This window comes from Narcine bancroftii, chromosome 4 (assembly GCF_036971445.1).
Source record: "Narcine bancroftii isolate sNarBan1 chromosome 4, sNarBan1.hap1, whole genome shotgun sequence".
NCBI classification, from domain to species: Eukaryota; Metazoa; Chordata; class Chondrichthyes; order Torpediniformes; family Narcinidae; genus Narcine; species Narcine bancroftii.
The window spans coordinates 127937011-127960293 of NC_091472.1; the positions used below are offsets into that span (position 1 = coordinate 127937011).

The 23283-nt window shown below is 39.3% G+C and overlaps 1 protein-coding gene across 9 annotated transcripts in view; it reads right to left on the reverse strand.

Moving 5' to 3' along the window:
- The window catches only part of LOC138761137 (probable E3 ubiquitin-protein ligase HECTD4), a 322279-nt gene that overhangs the window by 64337 nt on the left and 234659 nt on the right, over positions 1 to 23283 (reverse strand). For all 9 annotated transcript variants that reach the window (XM_069932802.1, XM_069932800.1, XM_069932806.1 and 6 more), the window contains exons 46-49: positions 22512 to 22673; positions 20032 to 20180; positions 4303 to 4382; positions 2171 to 2334 (exon numbers count right to left, since the gene is read on the reverse strand). In XM_069932802.1, the coding sequence (XP_069788903.1) occupies positions 2171 to 2334; positions 4303 to 4382; positions 20032 to 20180; positions 22512 to 22673 (555 nt within the window). The remainder of the gene's footprint in view (positions 1 to 2170; positions 2335 to 4302; positions 4383 to 20031; positions 20181 to 22511; positions 22674 to 23283) is intronic.

Here is a 23283-nt window from a genome sequence, read left to right on the forward strand (position 1 = left end):
GTATTAACCCATTTGGCATAATGTGGGCCTTCCACAACAGATTCCAAAATACAAAAATAAATGTGTTCGTTGAATTTTCTTCAAATAAAAGGAGAGATTTGGATTCATAGGACTTTATGTCACTTTAAATTCTTGCAAACCAATGTCAATGTTAGTTATAGTTTTGAAATGTTGTTTATGTGGCTGTGGAAGAAATTTTGCACACATACAGTTTGCATGAAGGAACAACTTATTTTGAACTTGGCTAAGAGAGAAATATTGTCCAGGGCATCGAGCAGAGTTTTTCTATTCTACTTCAAAATAATGCCTCATTAAACAAGACAAATCTCCAATAGAACAGCTTTTGCAGGTAAAAGTTTTTCAGGACACATTTGACCTTTATTTTTTTATTTTACGTACATTATCTTTAATGAAGAAAAACATCCCATGGTATTTCATTGGGGCAACGTGATTTAAAAAAATGAGATCAATCTGCAGAAGAAATGCTAGGTTAGATAAATAAAAGATGGGTGAAACAAACAAGTTTTTAGAATAATCCTAAATGAGAGGGAAAAAAATGAGAGGATTTAGAGGACCAATTCTGGAATTTCTGACCAAAGGCAAGGCCACCAATAGAGGAGTGATTAGACTCCGGGATTAACATAACCCCAGAAAAGCAAAAGTCCACATTTCTTGGAGCTAGAAGAAATGACAAAAACACCACCCTCAGATATTTTACACAACTTTACGTCCATTGGTAAAACCTTGCAACAAATATCCTTGAAGTAAAATTGCATTTGCATTGAGTTTAAAGTATTAATGACTCTTTGCAACCAAAAATTCAATCTTCATTTTTTGGGTGACAAAAATCACAATATAATAAAGCCAGTAAAAACAAAATTAAAGCTCTATAGTATGTCGCAAATTATCTCTCACACTAATTGTAGCAGTGGAGTTTCCTGGTTAGTCAACTATAAAATAATTGCTTAATATGCCACATCTATGACACCAAAAAGCTAGCATAAGTGGGCAACCCCTGTCTAGTGAAGTGAGTATCCACTAACTTCATTCTACTTTGCATTAACTTAACATAAACTTCTACATGCTCATAACCTCACTCCAGATTCTCATGACATGTCTGATTGTTTTTCTTTTCAACCACTAGTGCACATAGGACTTTCCTCCAATTGAATATTGATGCAAAGCCATTATTTTCAGTCCCTTTGATATACTGCATCACTTTTCCTCAGAACTGCCTGAAACAGAATTATTTTTTATGCAAACGCTGTCATTTTTGAAAATGTAATGAGTCTTAGACCATATTCTTTAACTCTATATAGTTGAGCTCCAGTCATCTAACTGCTGAAAGCTTTTCCTGTTATGATTACTTCAATTAATTCCTTCCCATGATATGATTATTTTAATGCATTCCAAGTTAGCTTCCCTTCTTCTCTTTGCCTTCGACGCAATGATCCCTGGCCCAATATTACTTGATCTGGCCAGGCATTTTTTTTTGTTTGATAACATTTAGCCATGTCGAAGGTACGATACAACTTGAAGTTGCTATTGTTGAGCTTGTCACTGCAACATAAATCTGTCACATGAGTTCAGGACAAGCCTTTGCTGAACATACAAACAATATCTTGTTTTGTGTTCACAGATAGAAATCTTCATCTGCTTTGCACCATTCCTCAACTGTGAGAAAGATGAAGATGAATCTTCATTTCGAGACTGCATAGCAATAATTTAACCAGGTGCAGCTTAGTTACAAGGAAAATAGTTTATAGCAACCTTAGCCATACACATTAGGTGAAGGTGACAGCACCAGTTTATCAATTATTCATAGAGAATTATCTAAGCAATATGCATCACCTTTCAAAGCTACCAAGAAAGATTTTGCATTTGGATCCACTGCTGATGCTACAAACAACATATTAAAGGTCATTTAATTCTACTGTAAACCATAGTTCCTGTATTTCCAAATGTGATACCACCCCATAAGAAATTTTCTGCTGGCACCTCTAACTCCATTGAAACATGGTTTGAGTAGTAATATCACATTTAATGTTATTACATCCATTTCATCAATATCAATCTATCTTCAATAAAAAATTAGCACAATTAAAACTCACCAGTAAGTTGGTGTTACAAATGAATTGTTTAAAACAAGTGAAATATGAAAAAAGATTACCTTTTTCTGAATGTGAACCACTGGCCACATTCCTCCTGATACATCCTCCAGAAATGGGCTAAGTCGTTGCCCACAATAGGTGAAATATACTCTTCCCTTTGCTGGCTGACCAGGTGGTGGAGGAGTTCCATCACTTCTCTCCCAACCAATACCTGCAACATCACCTACATCAGGAGGAAAAGAAATACTGTAGTACAAAAAAAATTTGTTCAAATGCGTTGAATAGTCTTGTGAATTTCACTGCAACAATGACCTAGTACATGCAACTGGCCAGAAGCAGCTACCTGGATTTGGGAGCTTGTAGATCTCACCAATGCTAATTGTTCATGTATCAGGTCAGGAATAGAGGCATCGTGAGGGGCGCTGGACAAAGTGGCGACTCTCGGCCTGCCTTACAGTCGACAAAAGTTAAAGAATTTCATGTATGTTACATTCTAAATGTCATACTATGTGATCATAATGGAACCTTCACAAGATTTCAAAATTCAGATTTATTGTCAGAGTACATACATGACGTCTCATACAACCCTGAGATTCTTTTTCTCGTTGATAAGACATAATTTCTACTTATCAGTCGTGCAAAAGAATATGCTGAAAAGGTATTATCAAAAGAGAGAAATGTGTTGTTTAGGAGTCTGATGGTGGAGGGGCAGCATGTTTCTGAACCTGGAGTCTTGTGACACCTGAACCTCTTTCCTGATGGTAGCAGCGAGAACAGTACATGTTCTGGGTGATGCAAATACATGACGACTGCTGCTGCTCTCTGACACCAGCATTCCATATGGATTTTATTGATGGCGGGGAGGGTTTTGCCTGTGATGTACTGGGCTATGTCCACTACCTTTTGCAGGGCTTTCCGCTCAGAGGGATTGGTGCCCCAACATCAGGCAGTGATGTAGCTGGTCCATGATACTTCTGCAGAAGTTTGCTGAGGTTTCCGATGTTAAACCAAGCCTCCGCAAACTCCTGAGGAAAAAAAGATGCTGATGTGTTTTCTTCATATGACATTTGTGTGTTGGGTCCAGGAAAGGTCCTCCAAGATAGTGATGCCAGGAATTTAAATTTGCTCACCCTCTCCACCTCTGATCTCTTCTATGCTCACTGCAATGGTCAATGATCCATTCTTAGTAGATCACATTTTAAACCTACAAACTCTCCATGAATTCTCAATAGCTGAAAAAGCTCTACAGATCTTTGATATCTACGGTCAAGACGTAAGGAACTAACAAAGGGGAGGAGGTTACAATATTGGGTCAAATAAATAATTATACCAGGGAGAAGGAATGTAATGAGACATGGCTGAACTAAGAATGCATAAAAAGCCAAATGCACTGTCAAGTACGATTTATAAAACCGGGATGTAGATAAAATGGAAAAGTGCAAGAGAAAGAATTGGAGCGTATAGGGCTCAGGCATAGGGGAAAAGAAGGAGTGGGGAATAACAGAAGAGGAGCATAGAATGAAAGTGGTTGGACAAGTGAATTGGGGGAGACTTTAGGGCAACAAATGCATTCTACATACACAATTTTTAATTTGAAATATCTGATCATTCTATATCTATCAATGTCATTTATAAAAAAAAGTTTTGTGATTTGTGATAATGGCGAGTTAGAGCTATGTGTCATTTTGCATTCTTGTGGAACCTGACATTATCCTTGTAATTTGGATAATATAACTGAGCTGCAGCTTGTAGCTGTAAATGAGATCATTGGTGGGTCAAGATTGAATTGAAGAAGAACAAATGTGGTCTATCTACAATAAAACAGTAGAATAGGACAAGGCAATGCCAGCCCAAGCCAAAAGCATATTCACAAAAACAGAAAATTCCTGCTTAAAGACATCTAGAATTTAGATAACAAGACCATAATTTCTTAAGAGGGTATCTGCCACTTTAAACATGGAACTCAAATGGCTGAGTAATATTTGCACACCATGCTCTATTTTCATGATGTAGGTATAGAATTTTTACAAGTGAGCTAGAGAAATGAAACATAATGATGTTCAAAAGCTTCTGGAAATAAGATGCTGAGATGACTCTTTGAAATGATTCTGAAACATTGATAGTCTAAATATATTAAATTTATAGCATTAATCACAATTAAGTAATTACAGGGAATTTAATCGCCATTTACCGGGTGACAGGGTGACATCTAATCGGACACTCTTCCACTGCAGCAGACTGGATCCGTTGTAATGCACTGCTCGCCCATTGCTACAGAAAAAGAAAGGAATACATTGAAAACATGTTTTTGTTTTGCTCTGCACCAGTCTTGCCCATCCAAAGAAAGTGAGAAATAAAGTCCTGATGAATAAGTTGCACAGGAAATGGTTTTAAAAAGCCAAAGAAATTAAAATGTTACAAGATAAATAATATATTAGGCAATCAAACACTTCATTAATGGAAACATGGCAGGATACCTCAGATTTGTGGAATGCATATCCACTGCTATGTGGAAACTCCAGGATGCTTCCAGTTTCCTGGACAACCACAAAAGTAGGAAACATCATCAGCTGTAGGAGCCTGAACTGCAGTTTTTGGAGTTAAAGTGAACAATCTACAGACCCTGCCATTGTAATTTATATAAAAATCAAAATTTTGGAGCTTGATCAACTTCCAAAATCACAGTAGTTTATCCATGAAACTAAGCATTCCCACATGACAAATTTCTAGAAAAGCCATAAAGAGAATGAATGATTGTCAGAAAGGCAAAATAAGAGTAGACATATATAAGTATTTCAGGAGAACTTTCACTATGACCGTTACTTCATCCATTTACTATCTATACTGTTATTCTATGGCCTTTAATCTCGGTTTAAATAACCTTATTGTGTGGCACCTATTAACAAACAGCCCTTGGAAAATCTATACATACAGTGCCCTCGATAATGTTTGAGACAATACATTTTTTTTTCCTTTATTTTCCCCTGTGCTCCACAGTTTTAAATTTGTAATCAAACAATTTACATGATTAAAGTGCACATTCCAGATTTCATTCAAGGTTATTGGTATCCATTTTGGTTTGACCATGTAGAAATTAGAGTACTTTGCTCACTCATTTCAGGGCACCAGAAGGTTTAGGACATTTGGCTTCACAGGTGTTTGTGATTACTCAGGTATGTTTAATTGTTTCACTGCTTTTGATCACTTTTGGAGTCTGTTGTTAACATTTTTCAACATGAGGACAGAGTTGTGCCAATGACAGTCAAAAAAGCCATTATGAGGCAAGAAAAACATGATTAAAACAGCAAGAGACCTTCCCCAAACGTTAGGATGAACAAAAGCATCTGTTTGGAACATCATTAAGAAGAAAGAGCGTATTGGTGATCTCAGTAATTGCAAAGGCCAAGGAAGACCTCCATTGCTGATGTCAAAAGAATGAATAAAAAAACCAAATATCTGTCTGACAGATCAGAAACACCTTTCAGGAGGCAGGTATGGATGTATCAATGACTACTATCTGCAGAAGACTTCATAAAAAGAAATAGAGGCTACATTGCAAGATACAAACCACTTGTTATCCACAGAAACAGCATGGCCAGATTACAATTTGCCAAGAAGCATTTAAAAGACCCTGCAGAAATCTGGAAAAAGGTCTAGTGGACAGATGAGACCACAATTAACCTGTATCAGAGTGATGGCAAGAGCAAAATGTGGAGTCGTAAAGTAACTATCAAAGATTCAAAGCATACCCCATCATCTGTGAAACATGGTGGTGGGGGTGTTCTGGCCTGGGCATGTCTGGTTGCCATAGGTATTGGCGTACTTTTGCTCATTTATGGTTTTTTTTTACATAGTTCTTACATTTTTCGATTCTGAAGTGTCTGCCTACCTTCCAGCAGTGGCCATTCACACAGGAATGACCAAAACTCCAAATATCCATATACGTCCTGGAGTTTAGACAGAATACCAGAAATGAGGAATGTAAAGAGGTGGGACGTGTGGCAGTTCAATTTAGACTGCAGGCGATCCGTGAAAATATCTTGGGGTTGAGGGGGTAAAATGTCGAAATGGGAATGAGTCCCTTATTCCCATTCCGATCTTTTTACACAGACTGCATTCAGGGAAATTGGAAATAATTTCTTGGAACACAGCGGCAGTGTAAAAAACATAAATAATGATGTAACTGCTGATGGCAGTAACAAAATGAATTCTGAGGTATATAGAAACATCTCATCAACTCAAATTCGAGCAAATGCTTCCAGACTCATTGGATGGTGCTTCATCCTACAGCAAGACAATGATCCCAAACATACTGCTAAAGCAACAAAGGAGTTTTTCAAAGCTAAAATCTTGAAAATTTTTGAATGGCCAAGTCTATCATCCGATCTAAATCCACATGCTGAAGGGAAAACATAAGGGGTCAAGAGCCCGAAACAAACTGGAGCTGAAGATGGATGCAGAAGAGCCCTTGCAGAACATCACCAGAGGAGACATTCAAAACCTGGTGATGTTTATGATCACAGACTTCAAGCAGTCATTGCATGCAAGGGTCTTGCAACAAAATACTAAACTTGATGACTTTAATATACATACCATTGCTATGATCCAAATATTATGGTGCCCTGAAATGAGGGGACTATATATAAAAAGTGCTGTAATTTCTACATGGTCAAACCAAAATGTATGCAAATAATCTTGAATAAAATCTAGAATGTGCACATTAATCACATGAATTGCTTGATTTAATTTAAATCTGTGGATCACAGGGGCAAATAAAGGAAAAAAGTGTCTTTGTCCCAAACATTATGGAGAGCACTGTATGCAAAATCAACGATTTCTCCCCTCATCTTTCTCTGTCCTGGATGAATAAGAGAAGTCCTGGATGAATCAGAGAATCAGCAACCTGCTGAGGGTGAGAACAAGGGTGTTTAAGGCTGAGGATCGCTATGTTTACAAGAAATTCAGGTATGACCTGCGGAAGGCCACCTCTGAAGCAAAGTGGCAATTCCAGAGGAAGCTAAAGACAGATACACACCAACTATGGCAGGGAGTGCAAGCCACTGCTGCCTGCAAAGTGAGGGCAAAAACTAGAGATGGTTGTGATGCTTCATACCTGATGAGTTGAACACCTTCAATGCCCATTTTGAGAAGAAGAATCAAAAAGTGCCTACTAGAATCCCTAAAAAGGCTGTGGTCCCTCTGATACCTATGTCTGAGGGCGATGCCAGAATATCATTCAAGAGGGTGAACCCTCGCAAGGCATCAGGTCCTGATGACGTACTTGGCAGGAGTGTTCATGGACATATTCAACCTCTCATTGTGGCAGTTCGAGGTTCCCACCAGCTTCAAAAGGGCATCAATCATCCTGGTACCCAAAAAGAGTAGCGTGAGCTGCCTCATCAACTACCACCCAGTAGCACTGTGATGAAATGCTTTGAGAAGCTGGTCATGGCCAGAATTAACACGTACCCAAGTAAAGATCTGGAGCCACTACAATTTGCCTATCGTCACAATTACTTGACAGCTCTGGATCACCTCGAAAACAGCAATTCATATATATGGCTGCTCTTCATCGACTACAGTTCGGCCTTCAATACCATTATTCCCTCAGTGCTGGTCAAGAAGTTACAAACTCTAGGTTTCTGTACACCCACCCCCCCTGACTTTCTCATTGGAAGACCACAAAGGATCATCAAGGGTGCATGCTTAGCCCACTACTCTACACACATGACTGCGTGGCCAGGCACAATTCCAATACCATCTACAAGTTTGTCGATGACACCACAGTTGTCAGCGGAATCACAAACAGTAATGAGGAAGCGGGCAGGAAGGAGATAGATGAGCTCGTTGAATGGTGTAACAATAACCACACGCTCAATGTTTGCAAAACCAAGGAGATAATTGTGGACTTCAGGAGGAAGTCAGGGAAACACAATCCAGTCCTCAATGAGGGCTCAGTAGTGGAGAGGGTCAAGAACTTCAAATTCTTGGCTGTCAATATCTCTGAAGATCTGTCCTGGAGCTATCATGTTGATGCAATCATAAAGAAGGCTTGCCAGCGGCTATACTTTGTGAGGTGTCTGAGGAGATTTGATATGTCATCGAAGATTCTACAGATGTGCCATTGGAGAGCATTCTGGCTGGTTGCATCACTGCCTGGTAAGGAGGTGCCAACTCTCAGGACAAGAATAAACTGTAGAGTTTTTGGCCTGCAGCATCACAGGCACCAGACTTCACTCCATTGAAGATATCTACATGAGTCTGTGTCTTAAAAAAGCAGTCTCTATCCTCAAAAATCACCACCATCCATGCTACCATGGAGAGGAAAGTACAGGAGCCTAACCACAAGCATTCCAGCAGCACAAGCAGAGCTTCTTCCCCACTGCTATCAGATTCCTGAATAATCAGGACACTGCCTTACTTTTCGTGCACTATTATTTTCATTTTTTTAATCTTAATGTCGTAAGATGGTTATAATATGAATGTATGCACTTTGATGCTGCCATAAAACACTGAATTTCATGACTTGTTCATAACAATAAATCCTGATTCTGATTCTGTTGCAATAAAGTTATTTGGAAGTGATTTGAATGCTGGCCTTCTCTGATCAAACCACAATGTCCAAGTGGCTGCTAATTTTAATGCTGATTGTTTCTATGAGACACAAGAACAGAAAGTCTATTCAGCCCATCAAGTCAGCCCCACCATTTTATCAAGAGCTGATCCATTTTCCCTCTCGGCCCCACTGCTGTCTTCCCTCCATAACGTTTTATGCCCTGGCTAATCAAATACCTATCAATCTCTGTCTTAAATAAACATAAAGGCTTCAGATTTATTGTTATGATATCACATACAACCCTGAGATTAATTTTTTTGCGAGCAAGGCATAATTACACTTATTTGTCATGCAAAAAAACTGTACACAGATATGTGTAAACAAATAAAGATCTGTACACAGATAACGAATGTACACAAACTGACTATGCAATACAGAGAGAATTTTAAAAAATAATTAAGTGCATAAGGGTCCTTAAACGAGTTCCTGACTGAGTTTGCTGTTGAGGTGTTTGATGGTGAAGGGGTAGCAGCTGTTCCTAGTGCAAGTCTTGTGGCACCTCTACTTCTTTCTCAATGGCAGAGGTGAGAACAGAGCATGTGCTGGATGGTGTGGATCCTTTTTTTTTTTTTTTAAATTTTTTATTTTTCACACCATAAATCACAATAGCCATGATATACACTTTTTCTTTTCCACACATTTACAGTGACTTTTTCTCCCTCCCCCCTCCCTCCTCCCAAGCCACCCCCCCATCCCCCCCCCTCTCATCCATTTTAGTTATACAATCTAGGTTGCATTAATTCAGTTAGACAATGTTGTCATTCAACAAAAATACACCAGAAATTCTACTGAGTCCATTCTTTTCTTTTCTTCTCCTTCCATCAACTTAGGTAATGTTTGTTCCCGGTAGGTTTTCGCTATTGTATTTAATGTAAGGCTCCCATACTTGTTCGAATATTTCAATATTATTTCTTAAACTATATGTTATTTTTTCTAATGGAATACATTTATTCATTTCTATATACCATTGTTGTATTTTCAAATTATCTTCCAATTTCCAGGTTGACATAATACATTTTTTTGCTACAGCTAGGGCTATCTTAACAAATCTTTTTTGTGCATCCTCCAAGTCAATTCCAAATTCTTTATTTTTTATGTTACTTAGGAGAAAGATCTCTGGATTCTTTGGTATATTGTTTTCTGTTATTTTATTTAATATCTGATTGAGATCATCCCAAAATTTTTCTACTCTCTCACATGTCCAGATTGCATGAATTGTTGTTCCCCTTTCTTTTTTACATCGAAAACATCTATCAGATACTGTTGGGTCCCATTTATTTAACTTTTGCGGTGTAATGTATAGTCTGTGTAACCAATTATATTGTATCATACGCAGCCTCGTATTTATTGTATTTCTCATCGTTCCAGAGCATAACTTCTCCCATGTTTCCTTTTTTATCTTTATATTTAAATCTTGTTCCCATTTTTGTTTAGTTTTACCATTTGTTTCCTCATTTTCCTTTTCTTGCAGTTTAATATACATATTTTTTATAAATCTTTTGATTAACATTGTATCTGTAATCACATATTCAAGGTTACTTCCCTCTGGTAAACTCAAGTTGCTTCCTAATTTATCTTTCAAGTAGGATCTCAGTTGGTAATATGCCAGCGCTGTATCTCCCGTTATATTGTACTTATCTCTCATTTGTTCAAAGGATAAGAATCTACTTCCTGAAAAACAATTTTCTATTCTTTTAATCCCTTTTTTTTCCCATTTTCTAAAGGCAAGGTTGTCTATTGTAAAAGGGAGTAGCTTATTTTGCGTCAATATTAGTTTTGGTATTTGGTAATTTATTTTATTTCTTTCTACATGAATCTTCTTCCATATATTGAGGAGATGGTGTAATACTGGAGAAGTTCTATGTTGTACCAATTTTTCGTCCCATTTATATAATATGTGTTCAGGTATCTTTTCCCCTATTTTATCTAATTCTAGTCTCGTCCAGTCTGGTTTTTCCCTTGTTTGATAAAAATCTGATAGGTACCTTAATTGTGCGGCTCTATAATAATTTTTGAAGTTTGGCAATTGTAAGCCTCCTTGTTTATACCATTCTGTTAATTTGTCTAGTGCTATCCTCGGTTTCCCCCCTCTCCATAAAAATCTCCTTATTATTTTCTTTAACTCTTTGAAGAATTTTTCTGTCAGTTGTATTGGCAATGCCTGAAATAAGTATAGTATCCTTGGAAAAATGTTCATTTTAATACAGTTTATCCTTCCTATCAGTGTTAGTGGTAGCTCTTTCCAATGCTCTAAATCGTCCTGTAATTTTTTCATTAGTGGATTGTAATTGAGTTTATATAATTGGCCTAGATTTTTGTTTATTTGCACACCTAGGTATCTTATTGCCTGCGTTTGCCATCTGAATGGGGATTCCTCCTTAAATTTTGAGAAATCCGCGTTATTCATAGGCATTGCTTCACTTTTATTTACGTTTATCTTGTATCCCGACACTTCTCCATATTCCTTCAATTTCTTATATAGTTCTTTTATTGATAGTTCTGGTTCTGTTAAGTACACTATCACATCATCCGCAAACAGACTGATTTTATATTCCCTGTCTTTTATTTTTATTCCTTTTATATTATTATCTCTTCTTATCGATTCTGCTAGTGGTTCTATAGCTAGCGTAAACAATAATGGTGATAGTGGGCATCCCTGCCGCGTTGACCTGCTTAAGTTAAATTGCTTTGATACATGTCCATTTACTGTCACTTTCGCTAACGGTCCCTTATATAATGCTTTAATCCAATTAATAAACTTCTCCGGTAAACTGAATTTTTGCAATACTTTGAACAAGTAATTCCATTCTACTCTGTCGAAGGCCTTCTCTGCGTCTAAAGCAACTGCTACTGCCGGTGCTTTATTTCCTTCTACTGCATGAATTAAGTTAATAAATTTACAAATATTGTCTGTTGTGCGTCTTTTTTTGATAAATCCAGTTTGGTCTAAATTTACCATTTTCGGTACCTGTTCTGCTAATCTGTTCGCTAATAGTTTAGCTATTATCTTATAATCTGTGTTTAGCAGAGATATTGGTCTATATGACGCTGGTGAGAGTGGATCTTTCCCTTGTTTTAGTATCACTGTAATTATTGCTGTTTTACATGAATCTGGTAAGTTTTGTGTCTCATCAATCTGGTTGATTACATCCAGGAGGGGCGGTATTATTAGGTCTTTAAATGTTTTGTAGAATTCTATTGGGAGTCCATCCTCTCCTGGTGTCTTATTATTTGGTAAATTTTTTATTATCTCTTGTATTTCTACTGTTCCAAATGGTTCTGTTAATTTATTTTGTTCCTCTATTTGTAGTTTTGGTAGTTCAATTTTAGTCAAAAATTCATCTATTTTCCCTTCTTTCCCTTCGTTTTCGGTTCGGTATAATTGTTCATAGAATTCTCTGAAGTTTTCCTTAATTTCTTTTGGATTATATGTAATTTGTTTGTCTTTTTTCCTTGTTGCCAATACCATTTTCTTAGTTTGCTCTGTCTTAAGCTGCCATGCTAGGATTTTGTGTGTTTTTTCCCCTAGTTCATAATATTTCTGTTTTGTCTTCATTATATTCTTCTCCACCTTATATGTTTGTAGTGTTTCATATTTTATTTTTTTATCCGCCAATTCTCTTCTTTTGGTTGTATCTTCCTTTATTGCTAATTTTTTTTCTATGTTTATTATTTCCCTTTCCAACTGCTCTGTTTCCTGATTATAGTCCTTCTTCATCTTGGTTGCATAACTTATTATTTGCCCTCTAATGAATGCTTTCATTGCGTCCCATAGTATAAACTTATCTTCCACTGATTCCGTATTTACTTCAAAGTACATTTTTAATTGTTTTTCAATAAATTCTCTAAAATCCTGTCTTTTAAGTAGCATGGGGTTTAATCTCCATCTATACATTCTTGGAGGGATGTCTTCTAGCTCTATTGCCAATAACAGGGGTGAGTGGTCCGATAATAGTCTAGCTTTATATTCCGTTTTCTTAACTCTCCCTTGTATGTGGGCTGATAACAGGAATAGGTCTATCCTTGAGTATGTTTTATGTCTAGTCGAGTAGTATGAGTATTCCTTTTCTTTTGGGTTTTGTTTCCTCCATATGTCCACAAGTTTCATTTCTTGCATTGATTTAATTATAAATTTGGTTACTTTGTTCTTCCTGTTAATTTTTTTCCCCGTTTTATCCATATTTGGATCTAAATTCAGATTGAAATCCCCTCCTATTAGTATGTTCCCTTGCGTATTAGCTACCTTCAAAAAGATATCTTGCATAAACTTTTGATCTTCTTCGTTAGGTGAATATATATTAAGTAGATTCCAAAGCTCTGAATATATCTGACATTTTATCATAACATATCTCCCTGCTGGATCTATTATTTCCTCTTCTATTTTAAATGGCACATTTTTGCTAATTAATATAGCCACTCCTCTTGCTTTTGAATTATACGATGCTGCTGTTACATGTCCTACCCAATCTCTCTTTAATTTCTTGTGCTCCAATTCAGTTAAGTGTGTTTCTTGGACAAATGCTATATCTATTTTTTCCTTTTTCAGTAAATTTAGTAGTTTCTTCCTTTTAATTTGGTTATGTATTCCATTAATATTTAGAGTCATATAGTTCAGCGTAGCCATTTTATATTTTGTTTATCTTCTCTTTCCGTTTTTCCATCATTACCTTTCCTCTTTTTCCATTTCTGTTTTCTTATTTTCAACTTTTTACCAGACAACATTCCTACAACATCCAACATTTTCCTTATTCTCCTATTTCTATCTTCTTTATCCCCAATCTCCCCTTCCCCTCCTGAGTTGCCCTTTATCCCTTGTCGGACAACCACATCTCCCCTCTCCATTTGGATTTGCGAATCCACTCGCAAGCGTCAACTGATTTTGCAGTGACCGCTCTTTTCCCCCACCCAGCCCCCCCCAGAAAAGATTTCGTTTTTTATATGTCACAAAGGTCACTCTTTTAGTTCCCTCCTTATTCTCTCTATTCCATTACCTTCCCTTATTAATTTTTGTCTATACGCTCTGTTTTCCTCTAATTACAGATACTTTCACATATGCCCATTGTCTCTATTCACTCTTATACCTCTTTACCCGCATACATATCAATCGTGGTCATTTTTACCCTCCTTACCCGTCTTCATCCCTCAGTCTATTTTTGTCTTTACCCACATACATATCAATCGTGATAATTTTTGCTCTCATTACCCGTCTTCATCCCTCAGTCTATTTTTGTAATTGTTCTGCAAATTTTCGTGCTTCTTCTGGATCCGAGAATAGTCTGTTTTGTTGTCCTGGAATAAATATTTTCAATACTGCAGGATGCTTCAGTGTAAATTTATATCCTTTCTTCCATAAAATCGCTTTTGCTGCATTGAACTCTTTTCTCTTCTTTAGGAGTTCAAAGCTTATATCTGGATAAATGAAGATTTTTTGCCCTTTATACTCCAGTGGTTTGTTGCCCTCTCTTACTTTTTCCATTGTCTTCTCCAGTACCTTTTCTCTTGTAGTATATCTTAGGAATTTTACTACAATAGATCTTGGTTTTTGTTGTGGTTGTGGTTTAGGGGCCAATGCTCTATGTGCCCTTTCTATTTCCATTTCTTGCTGTAGTTCTGGACATCCTAGGGCCTTAGGGATCCATTCTTTTATAAACTCCCTCATATTCTTGCCTTCTACATCTTCCTTAAGGCCCACTATCTTTATGTTATTTCTTCTGTTATAATTTTCCATTATATCTATTTTTTGGGCTAGTAATTCTTGTGTCTCTTTAGTTTTTTTATTAGATTCCTCCAATTTCTTTTTTAAGTCTTCTACCTCCATTTCTGCTGCTATTGCCCGTTCTTCCATCTTGTCCATTTTTTTCCCCATTTCTGTTAAGGTCATATCCATTTTATTTATTTTCTTTTCTGTGTTGTTTATTCTTCTTCTTAAATCATTGAATTCCTGTGTTTGCCATTCTTTAAATGACTCCATGTATCCTCTAACAAGAGCAAGTACCTCCTTTACCTTGCCTTTCTTTTCTTCTTCTATTTCCCTGTACTCTTCCTCTTCCTCTTCTTCTTCCTCTAGGTTGACCATCTGTTGTTTCTTTGCTGCCCTTTCCTCCTCTTCTTTCTTGTTTCCATTGTCTTCTGTGGTCTCTTCTTGCTGCAGGTGTTCTGCAGCTGTCGTTGCCGGCTGTGGAGATCGACTCCCCAGCTGGTCCCCCCTCCCGTCGGTGTGTTTTTTTTCATGCGCATCGCGCATGCGCGAGGAGTCGCGCATGCGCGGTTGCGCACTTTTACTCGGCTCTGTGAGCCATTGTTGTAGTTCTCTTTCTACCGACCTGAGGTAGTGGGGTCTTCTCTCCACAGCGGGCCTCTTCGGACAGGTAAGGCCTTCACCTTTTTCCTCCGTTGTCTTCTCTTCCTCTCTTCTTTCCGTTGATTTTGATTTTTCTCCTTTTGTCTCCATCTTCTTTCCACCTTTATACTCACTTTTCTTTAACTTGTATTTCTGTGCCTTTGTATTTTCTCTTGTTTTTCCCGACTTTTCTGGAGAGGGCTGGAGTTCACCGTCCGGCCACTACTCCATCACGTGACTCCTCCCGATGGTGTGGATCCTTGATGATAGCTGCTGCTCTCCGACAGCAGAGTTCACAGCGATGTCCTGGGCTGTGGCCACTACTTTTTAGAGGGTTTTACACTCAGGGATATTGGTGTCCCCATACCAGATTGTTAACCTATTACTGTGAACTAACTAGTTCTTATGTACTCGGTTTATCTCTATAGCCTCCATTTTTCTAATCCAGAGGCACAATCTCTGAACCCAATTTCCTTCCTTCTCCCAGTAACCTTAGATGTATCCCATAGGGAACAGGTACACTTAACCTTTTTACAAAATATATAGGGGGGGTGGGGGTGGGGGGGAGAGAAACCTACCAGGGCAAAGCCATGGCAATCAGGTCTCTGACACGAAGGGGAGGAGGAGGCGAGCTGTAGTGATAGGGAATTCTGTAGTTAAGAGGTTCTATGGAAGAGATCGAGTATCCTGGATAGTATGATCTGAAATATCTCAAATTGAGTTCACAACATTCTCAGGAGGGAGGGAGAGCAGCCAGATGTTGTGGTCCATGTAGGGACCAATGACAGGGATAGTAAGGGTGAGGAGATCCTGCAAGGAGAGTTCAGGGAATTAGGTGCTAGGTTGAAGGACAGGACATCTAGGGTTCTAATCTCAGAATTGCCTCCCATGCTATTTGCTAGTGAGGTTAGAAAAAGGAAGATAATGTAGCTTAACACGTGGCTAAATGTATGAGGCAGGTGGGAAAGCTTCAGGTTAGGGATTATTGAGTTCTCTTCCAGGGAAGGTGGGACCTGTCCGATGGGATGTTTTGCATCTGAAATGGAGGGGGACTAATATCCTTGCAGGAAAGTTTGCTAGTGCTGCTCCAATGGACTTAAACTAGATTTGTGGCGTTGGTGGGGGGAAGAGGGAGGAACCAGAGTGCCGGAGAAGACAGAGAAGTGGAGGAGGGAAAAGAAGATGTGAAATTTGCATGCAGTTAGAAATCAATGGGCTGAATGTGGTGTAAATCTTCCCAGGTGCATCTATTTCAATGCAAGGATGAATTTATAGCATGTGGAATTATGACATCGTGGACATTAGTAAAACTTGGTTGCAGGAGGGGCAGGACTGCCAATTCAATGTTCCGGGCTTCCATTGCTTTAGAACTGGTGAGGGTGGGGGGAAATGAAGGGAGGGAAGTGTCACTGCTCATCAGGGAAAATATCACAGCTGTGCTCAGGCAGAGGACACAGTAGGCTGGCTCGTTAACTGAGGCTATATGGGTGGAGCTGAAAATTGGAGGAGCAAATCTGTAGAGAGATAGTAGACAGCGGCAGGAAACACAAGGTTATGATAGTAAGAGATTTTAATTTTACAAATATTGACTGGGACTCCCATACTGTAAAAGGGCTGGATGAATTGGAGTTTGTCAAATGTGTTCAGGGAAGTTTTCTAAATCAATATATCGAGGTATCAGCTGGAGAGAATACATTACTGGATCTCCTTTTGGGGAACAAGACAGGACAGGTGACAGAAGTAGGTGTGTATACAGGTGGTCAACCTTTTAATTTTTAATTTAGACATACAGCACATAACAGGCCATTTTGGCCCATGTCCAGTGGCGGATTGCCCATTAGGCTGAGTAGGCTGAAGCCTAGAGGCCTGTCATGATTTGATTGATTGCCTGACAGTCCAATGATGCACTGCCATCTGCACAGAGGGCATGACGTACGGCCAATAAAAGTACACATTGGGGAGTGCAGGGACGGTTATATTATGCAGCTGATTACTCGTGGCCTTGAGAATAAATACCATATTTACGGAGCTGTGGAAACTGTTACCCATCAATAGCTAGGGCCCAGAGCAAGGTGAATACCGTCATGCCATCGGAATGGGGCTCCAGCTGCATCTTTGGAGTGGGTGCTTCCACTGTAGTCAGGAATGGCAGCAGTCTCAGCAGTCCCTCAGGAGCCAGGTGCCACCCTACTATGTTTACAGCATCCGTTCTGTGTGCATGTGCCATAGTTAGTCAAAGGGAGGGTGTTTCGTGCACTGGTGTAGGCTTAAGGGAGGTTTCGGAGTCGGGTCGGGAACTTCGATGCCCAATTCCAAACCCTCCCCTTGGCCTATATCAGAGCTCCCAACGCCTGACTCTGAACCCTTCCCTCGGCCAACACCGGAACTCCCAATGCCTGACTCCAAACCCTCCCCGTCCCCTGTTGGAGCCTCTACTGAGGAGGATGTGCACTGAAGGAGGAGTTTGAGTGTGGGATTCAGCATATTCCTTCTTCTCTCCCACCAGGAGCTCGGTGCTGAGAGTCACCTTTCCATTGAAGAGAAGGCACCTGTAGGGACAGTTATAGCCACTCAAGACCTTTAACTGTGGCCACTCCACTCTGGCCCAGGGAATGCTGTTCGCTGCTTTCATTCAGTGAATGCTGGTCTGTGAAGTAGGCATAGGGGTTTTTCTAAAATTGAAGCGAATGTCATGTTTTCTAAGGTGTAGATTATTCTCCAATATCTAAATATATCCATCACAATGTTGGATATGACTAGTCTAGGTTTCTACAGTGTTGAGGAAAGGTAGGACAGGGAATACAGATAAATAATTTCCTGAAAGTGGCTTCACAGGTGGATAGGATTGTAAAGAGAGCTTTTGTCAAATTGGCCTTCATAAATCAAAGTATTGAATATAGGAGTTGGAGTATTGTGTGCAGTTTTGGTCACCTAACTACAGGAAAGATATCAATAAGAAATAAAAAGTTAAGAGAAGATTTACTAGGATGTTGCTTGAGCTTCAGGAACTGAGTTACAGGCAAAGGTTAGACAGGTTAGAATTTTATTCCCTGGAGAGTAGAAGAATGAGGGGAGATTTGATAGAGGTATTTAAAATTAGGAGGGGGATAGACAGGGTAAATGAAGGTAGGTGAGAAACAAACCAGAGGACAAGGGTTAAGAGTGAAAGGGGAAACGTTTAGGGGGAACAACTTCAGACAGAGAGGTGGGATTGTGGAACAAGCTGCCAGCTGAAGTGGGGAATGTGGACACAATTTTACCATTTAAGAAGAATTTGGACAGGTACGTGGATGGGAGAAGTCTGGAGGAGTATGTCCTGGGCGTAGGTCAGTGGGATAAAGGGAGCCCGTTTCTGTGCTGTAATGTTCTATGGTTCTAAAGACAGATTGGAAGAGGAATACTGATGAAATTTTACATTAGTTTGCAGAGGAGAAGTGTTTTGACGATTTCTGGTCAGTTAAGGAAAGGCTATTGCTAAGTCTGGTTATTCTCCTTTCACGGAAAGTCAATTCCATTTTCTTGAAATAATTTCAGATTCTTTAAGCAATTAACCACCATCTTTTTGTGCATTGATGTCCTGTTTTGCGGAAACTGCCAAAATGTTTGGCCTGGAAGTCAGCCTGAAGAAAACTGAGGTCCTCCATCAGCCAGCTCCCCACCATGACTACCAGCCCCCCCACATCTCCATCGGGCACACAAAACTCAAAACGGTCAACCAGTTTACCTATCACGGCTGCACCATTTCATCGGATGCAAGGATCGACAACGAGATAGACAACAGACTCGCCAAGACAAATAGCGCCTTTGGAAGACTACACAAAAGAGTCTGGAAAAACAACCAACTGATAAACCTCACAAAGATTAGCGTATACAGAGCCGTTGTCATACCCATACTCCTGTTCGGCTCCAAATCATGGGTCCTCTACCAGCATCACCTACAGCTCCTAGAACGCTTCCACCAGCGTTGTCTCCGCTCCATCCTCAACATTCATTGGAGCGACTTCATCTCCAACATCGAAGTACTCGAGATGGCAGAGGCCGACAGCATCGAATCCACGCTGCTGAAGATCCAACTGCGCTGGGTAGGTCACGTCTCCAGAATGGAGGACCATCGCCTTCCCAAGATCGTGTTATATGGCGAGCTCTCCACTGGCCACCGAAACAGAGTTGCACCAAAGAAGAGGTACAAGGACTGCCTAAAGAAATCTCTTGGTGCCTGCCACATTGACCACCGCCAGTGGACTGATATCGCCTCAAACTGTGCATCTTGGCGCCTCACAGTTTGGCGGGCAGTAACCTCCTTTGAAGAAGACCGCAGAGCCCACCTCACTGACAAAAGACAAAGGAGGAAAAACCCAACACCCAACCCCAACCAACCAATTTTCCCTTGCAACTGCTGCAACCGTGTCTGCCTGTCAGCCACAAACGAGCCTGCAGCTGACGTGGACATTACCTCTCCATAAATCTTCGTCCACGAAGCCAAGCCAAAGAAAGAAATATTAAGAAAGAAAATTGTTTTTTATTTCCATTTATGTATCCAGATCATTTTAACCAAATATCATAAAATTATATACCAATGAAGATTATTTACCAATGACTTAAAAATATGATTTTTATAACATTTTAAAGTTATTGTTGATGGTCTGATCTTTGTGAACCAAGGCTGCACGGTTGGTGCAGCAGTTAGTCCATCTCTTTTACAGCGCCATTGATAGGGATTCGAATCCTGCGCTGTCTCTAAGGAGTTTGTACATTCACCTGGGTCTGTGTGGGTTTTTCCCATTGGCTCCAGTTTCCTCCCACCATTCAAAACGTACCTGGGGTGTTGGTTAATTGGATGTAAATTGGGTGGCCTGGACTTGTGGGCCAAAATGGCCTGTCACCATACTTTATGTCTAAATAAAATTAAACCTTTGATTGTTTACTGAAAATGAGCTGTAAACTGGCAGATTAATGGCACGTACTTGTGGAAGAGGCAGGTTCCAACTGGATTTGTCCAAGCTCCATCCCTTTTTTCAGCTTCTGTCGCAAATCCAAATGATACTATGGGCCCACTATCATCATCTGAATCTCCATAGGAAACAATTTCCAACTCCCAATAAAACGATGGTGCCTTTAGGGAAAACAATTAAGGATCATCAACCATATCTATCTAGTCAAGTATGAGCATGCATTATTCAATAAAATATGCAAACTGTAAATAATAGTGTATCCTTGATACAATGCACCTCATTATATCTTGGTTTTGGATGCATCATGGGTATAACTACATCTCCAAAAATGGTGAGAGATTTTATTTGATGGCCACAGGAAGCCAGTAATATTTCCAATAAAACGTAACAGACTTTCATTTGCAAAAGTCTCTATGAGAAAAGCAATACTGAGGGAGCAATAGATTCTCGAAAAGGAACAATAATCACCAGATAAAAACAAAGTTGGAGAAAAATAGCAGGTCAAACAATGTACTTTATATAGCAAAAATAAGTTACATAAACAATGTTTCAGGCTTGAGCCCTTCATCAAGGTTTGAGAAAATGTAGGCAGGTACCTGAACAAAATGGTGGGAGGAGCACAGACCCATAGGCAGGAGGTAATAGGTGGATAAGGGAGGGAGGGTACACCCGCAAGTAGGGGGAGGGGGGATGCTCTGTGAATGGAAAGGGAAGGAAGTGGAGAGCTGGAGAAAGGAAGACAAGAAGGGAGGAAGCTTTGACCTGCTGAGTTTCTCCAGTATTGCGTTTTAACTTCAATCATGGTGTCTGCAGACTTCTGTGTTTTACAGTAATCACCAGGTAGCTTTTCTCCAAACTATAGTAGAGTGAAACAGTAATAGAGATTAAGGAGAGAGAAAGGGGCTCAATATTGGAGAAATCTGTTCAAAGTGTTTTCAATATCAAATAATTTTTAAAATTCCATAATTCAGTAAATGACAAAAATGCTGGAGAGACTAAGAGAAGGGACGAATGGGCGCAGACACTCATCTACCACCCCAACAGTCTACACATCAAACATGTTTCCATCAATTTCTGTCACCTACAACATGATCCCAACACCAGACACATTTTCCCCTCTCCACCTTCTGCACGGTCCAATCCCTCTACGATTCTCTCATCCACTCATCCCTTCCCACTAACCACAGAAACTCCTACACTTGTGCCTGCACATCCTCCCTCACCACTATTTGAGGCTCCAAACAGTCCTTGCATGTGAAAGAATACTTCACTTATGAATCTTTGGGGGTTATCTACTGTATCCTGTGCTCCCGTTGTGGCCTTCTCTACATTGGAGAGGGTGGTCACAGACTGGGATATTGTTTAGCTAGGCACCTTTGCTTTGTCTATAGCAATGGTGGGGAAGCCAACCATTTAAATTCTGCACTCCACATCTGTGCAGACATGTCTTTCCATGGCCTCATGCACTGCCAAACAGAAGCCACCCCCAAATTGGTGGAGCCACACCTAATATTCTGTCTGGGCAGTCTCCAACCGGATGGCATTAGCATCCACTTCTCCGGTTTCCATTAAGGCACTCCCCCGTCTCCCTATCCCTGTCTCCTTTCCTCCAGCACTCCACCCCCTTCCCTCTACATCCAAAGAGCTATCCCCTTCCCCTATCAATTCTTTCTTGTGCCCTCACATCCATATCCACCTATGACCTCTTGCCTGTGAGCCTGTGCTTCTCCCCTGCCGCTCCCCCGACCATTTTATTCAAGTGCTTGCCTGATTTTTGCTCATACATTGATGAAGGAATCTGGCCTGAAAATTGGATATGTATCTTTATCTTTGCTTCATAAAGAACGCTGTGTGACTGGCTGAGTTTCACCAGCATTTTTGTTCAAACTACAATAACACTGCAGATTTTCAGTAAATGTTAGTTTTAGTTTTTTTGAGGTAGCTTTCAAAATAGACTTTAAAGCTGACCCCCAACATACCTACATGGAAGTTGCATTGTATTTTTTTAAAAAAAATTATAGGCAAAAACACAGCACACTTAAAATAATTTCTTCATTAAAACTGAAAGCATCAAGTGAAGCACAAATACGAAGTATAGGTTTACTTTCCTATTAGATGAGAGATTTATTTATCAATATTCTGACTCTTAAACTATGATGAATATTGGCTTTAAAATGTAAATTGAGATTTTCACTAATTTTTGTTTTTATTGTGTAAGGGACCAAAGAACCATAGATCACTTCAGCACAGATGCAGGTGCTTTAGCCCATCTAGTCCCAGCCAAATATTTTTTTTCCATCTCGTCCCATCCACCTGCTACCAAATCTAAATGATTTCTCTCAGTTGAATCTGTAGTTTTGAAATCATTAATTTTTCCCTCTACCTATACCAGAAAATGTGTGATGCTATTTTACTAATCCAGATTCTTCAGTGACTGCTTCTTACAACAAAACTGATTTTTTTCCCCCAAATATGCATTGCCAGAATCCTACCTGCACCGGTATCTGTGATGAAGCATAGATGAATGTCCCACGAGGTAGGCCTCCTCCTGCACTTGGATCAGCTAGGAACGTTACAGCAGTAAGATGAGTAGAAAACATGCAAGCACGCACTGGAGGAAAAACTCGAGAGGGGGACCAGGTAATTTCTTTTGGCTGGAATAACAAAGAAAGGAAAAATAAAAATAAAAATTTCCTTATAAACCAACAAAAATAAAATCCATTTAATGCTACAGGACAAAATGATACCTAAATACCAGACAATCATCTGGAGAAAGCAACAAAATATTCTCACGGTTGATTCCAATAATGGCATTGTACATGTAATAATCACCTGGTACTGTTGAGAGATCAACTGCCAAAAAAAAGTTTAGTTCAATTCGCTCAACATATTGAGCTAAGTCATTGCAGCATGAGCTTTCAATTGGCTTTGTGACTCCTTGGCTCAGGAAAGAATGTTAAAACAAACGAAAAATGAACAGAATTCCTTAAATTCTGTTCATGATCAGACAGCCTGAATGCACCATTCAAAAGTATGTGATTCGCATTCTAATAAATTTAGAAATGGGCAATGTTTCTCAAGAGTAAGGATCAGTATATGTCAGATGTCTCCAAAGGATTTACTTGTATTTATCTTACAGAAATACATTGATTCAGGTGTGACTCAAATACTTTTGTTTACCTGTGTGACAGATTATGTTGCATTTTATATTGTATATAGATATGTTTTAAAGGAGATAAAGGCCGGTTCCGAATGCCTTTGCAA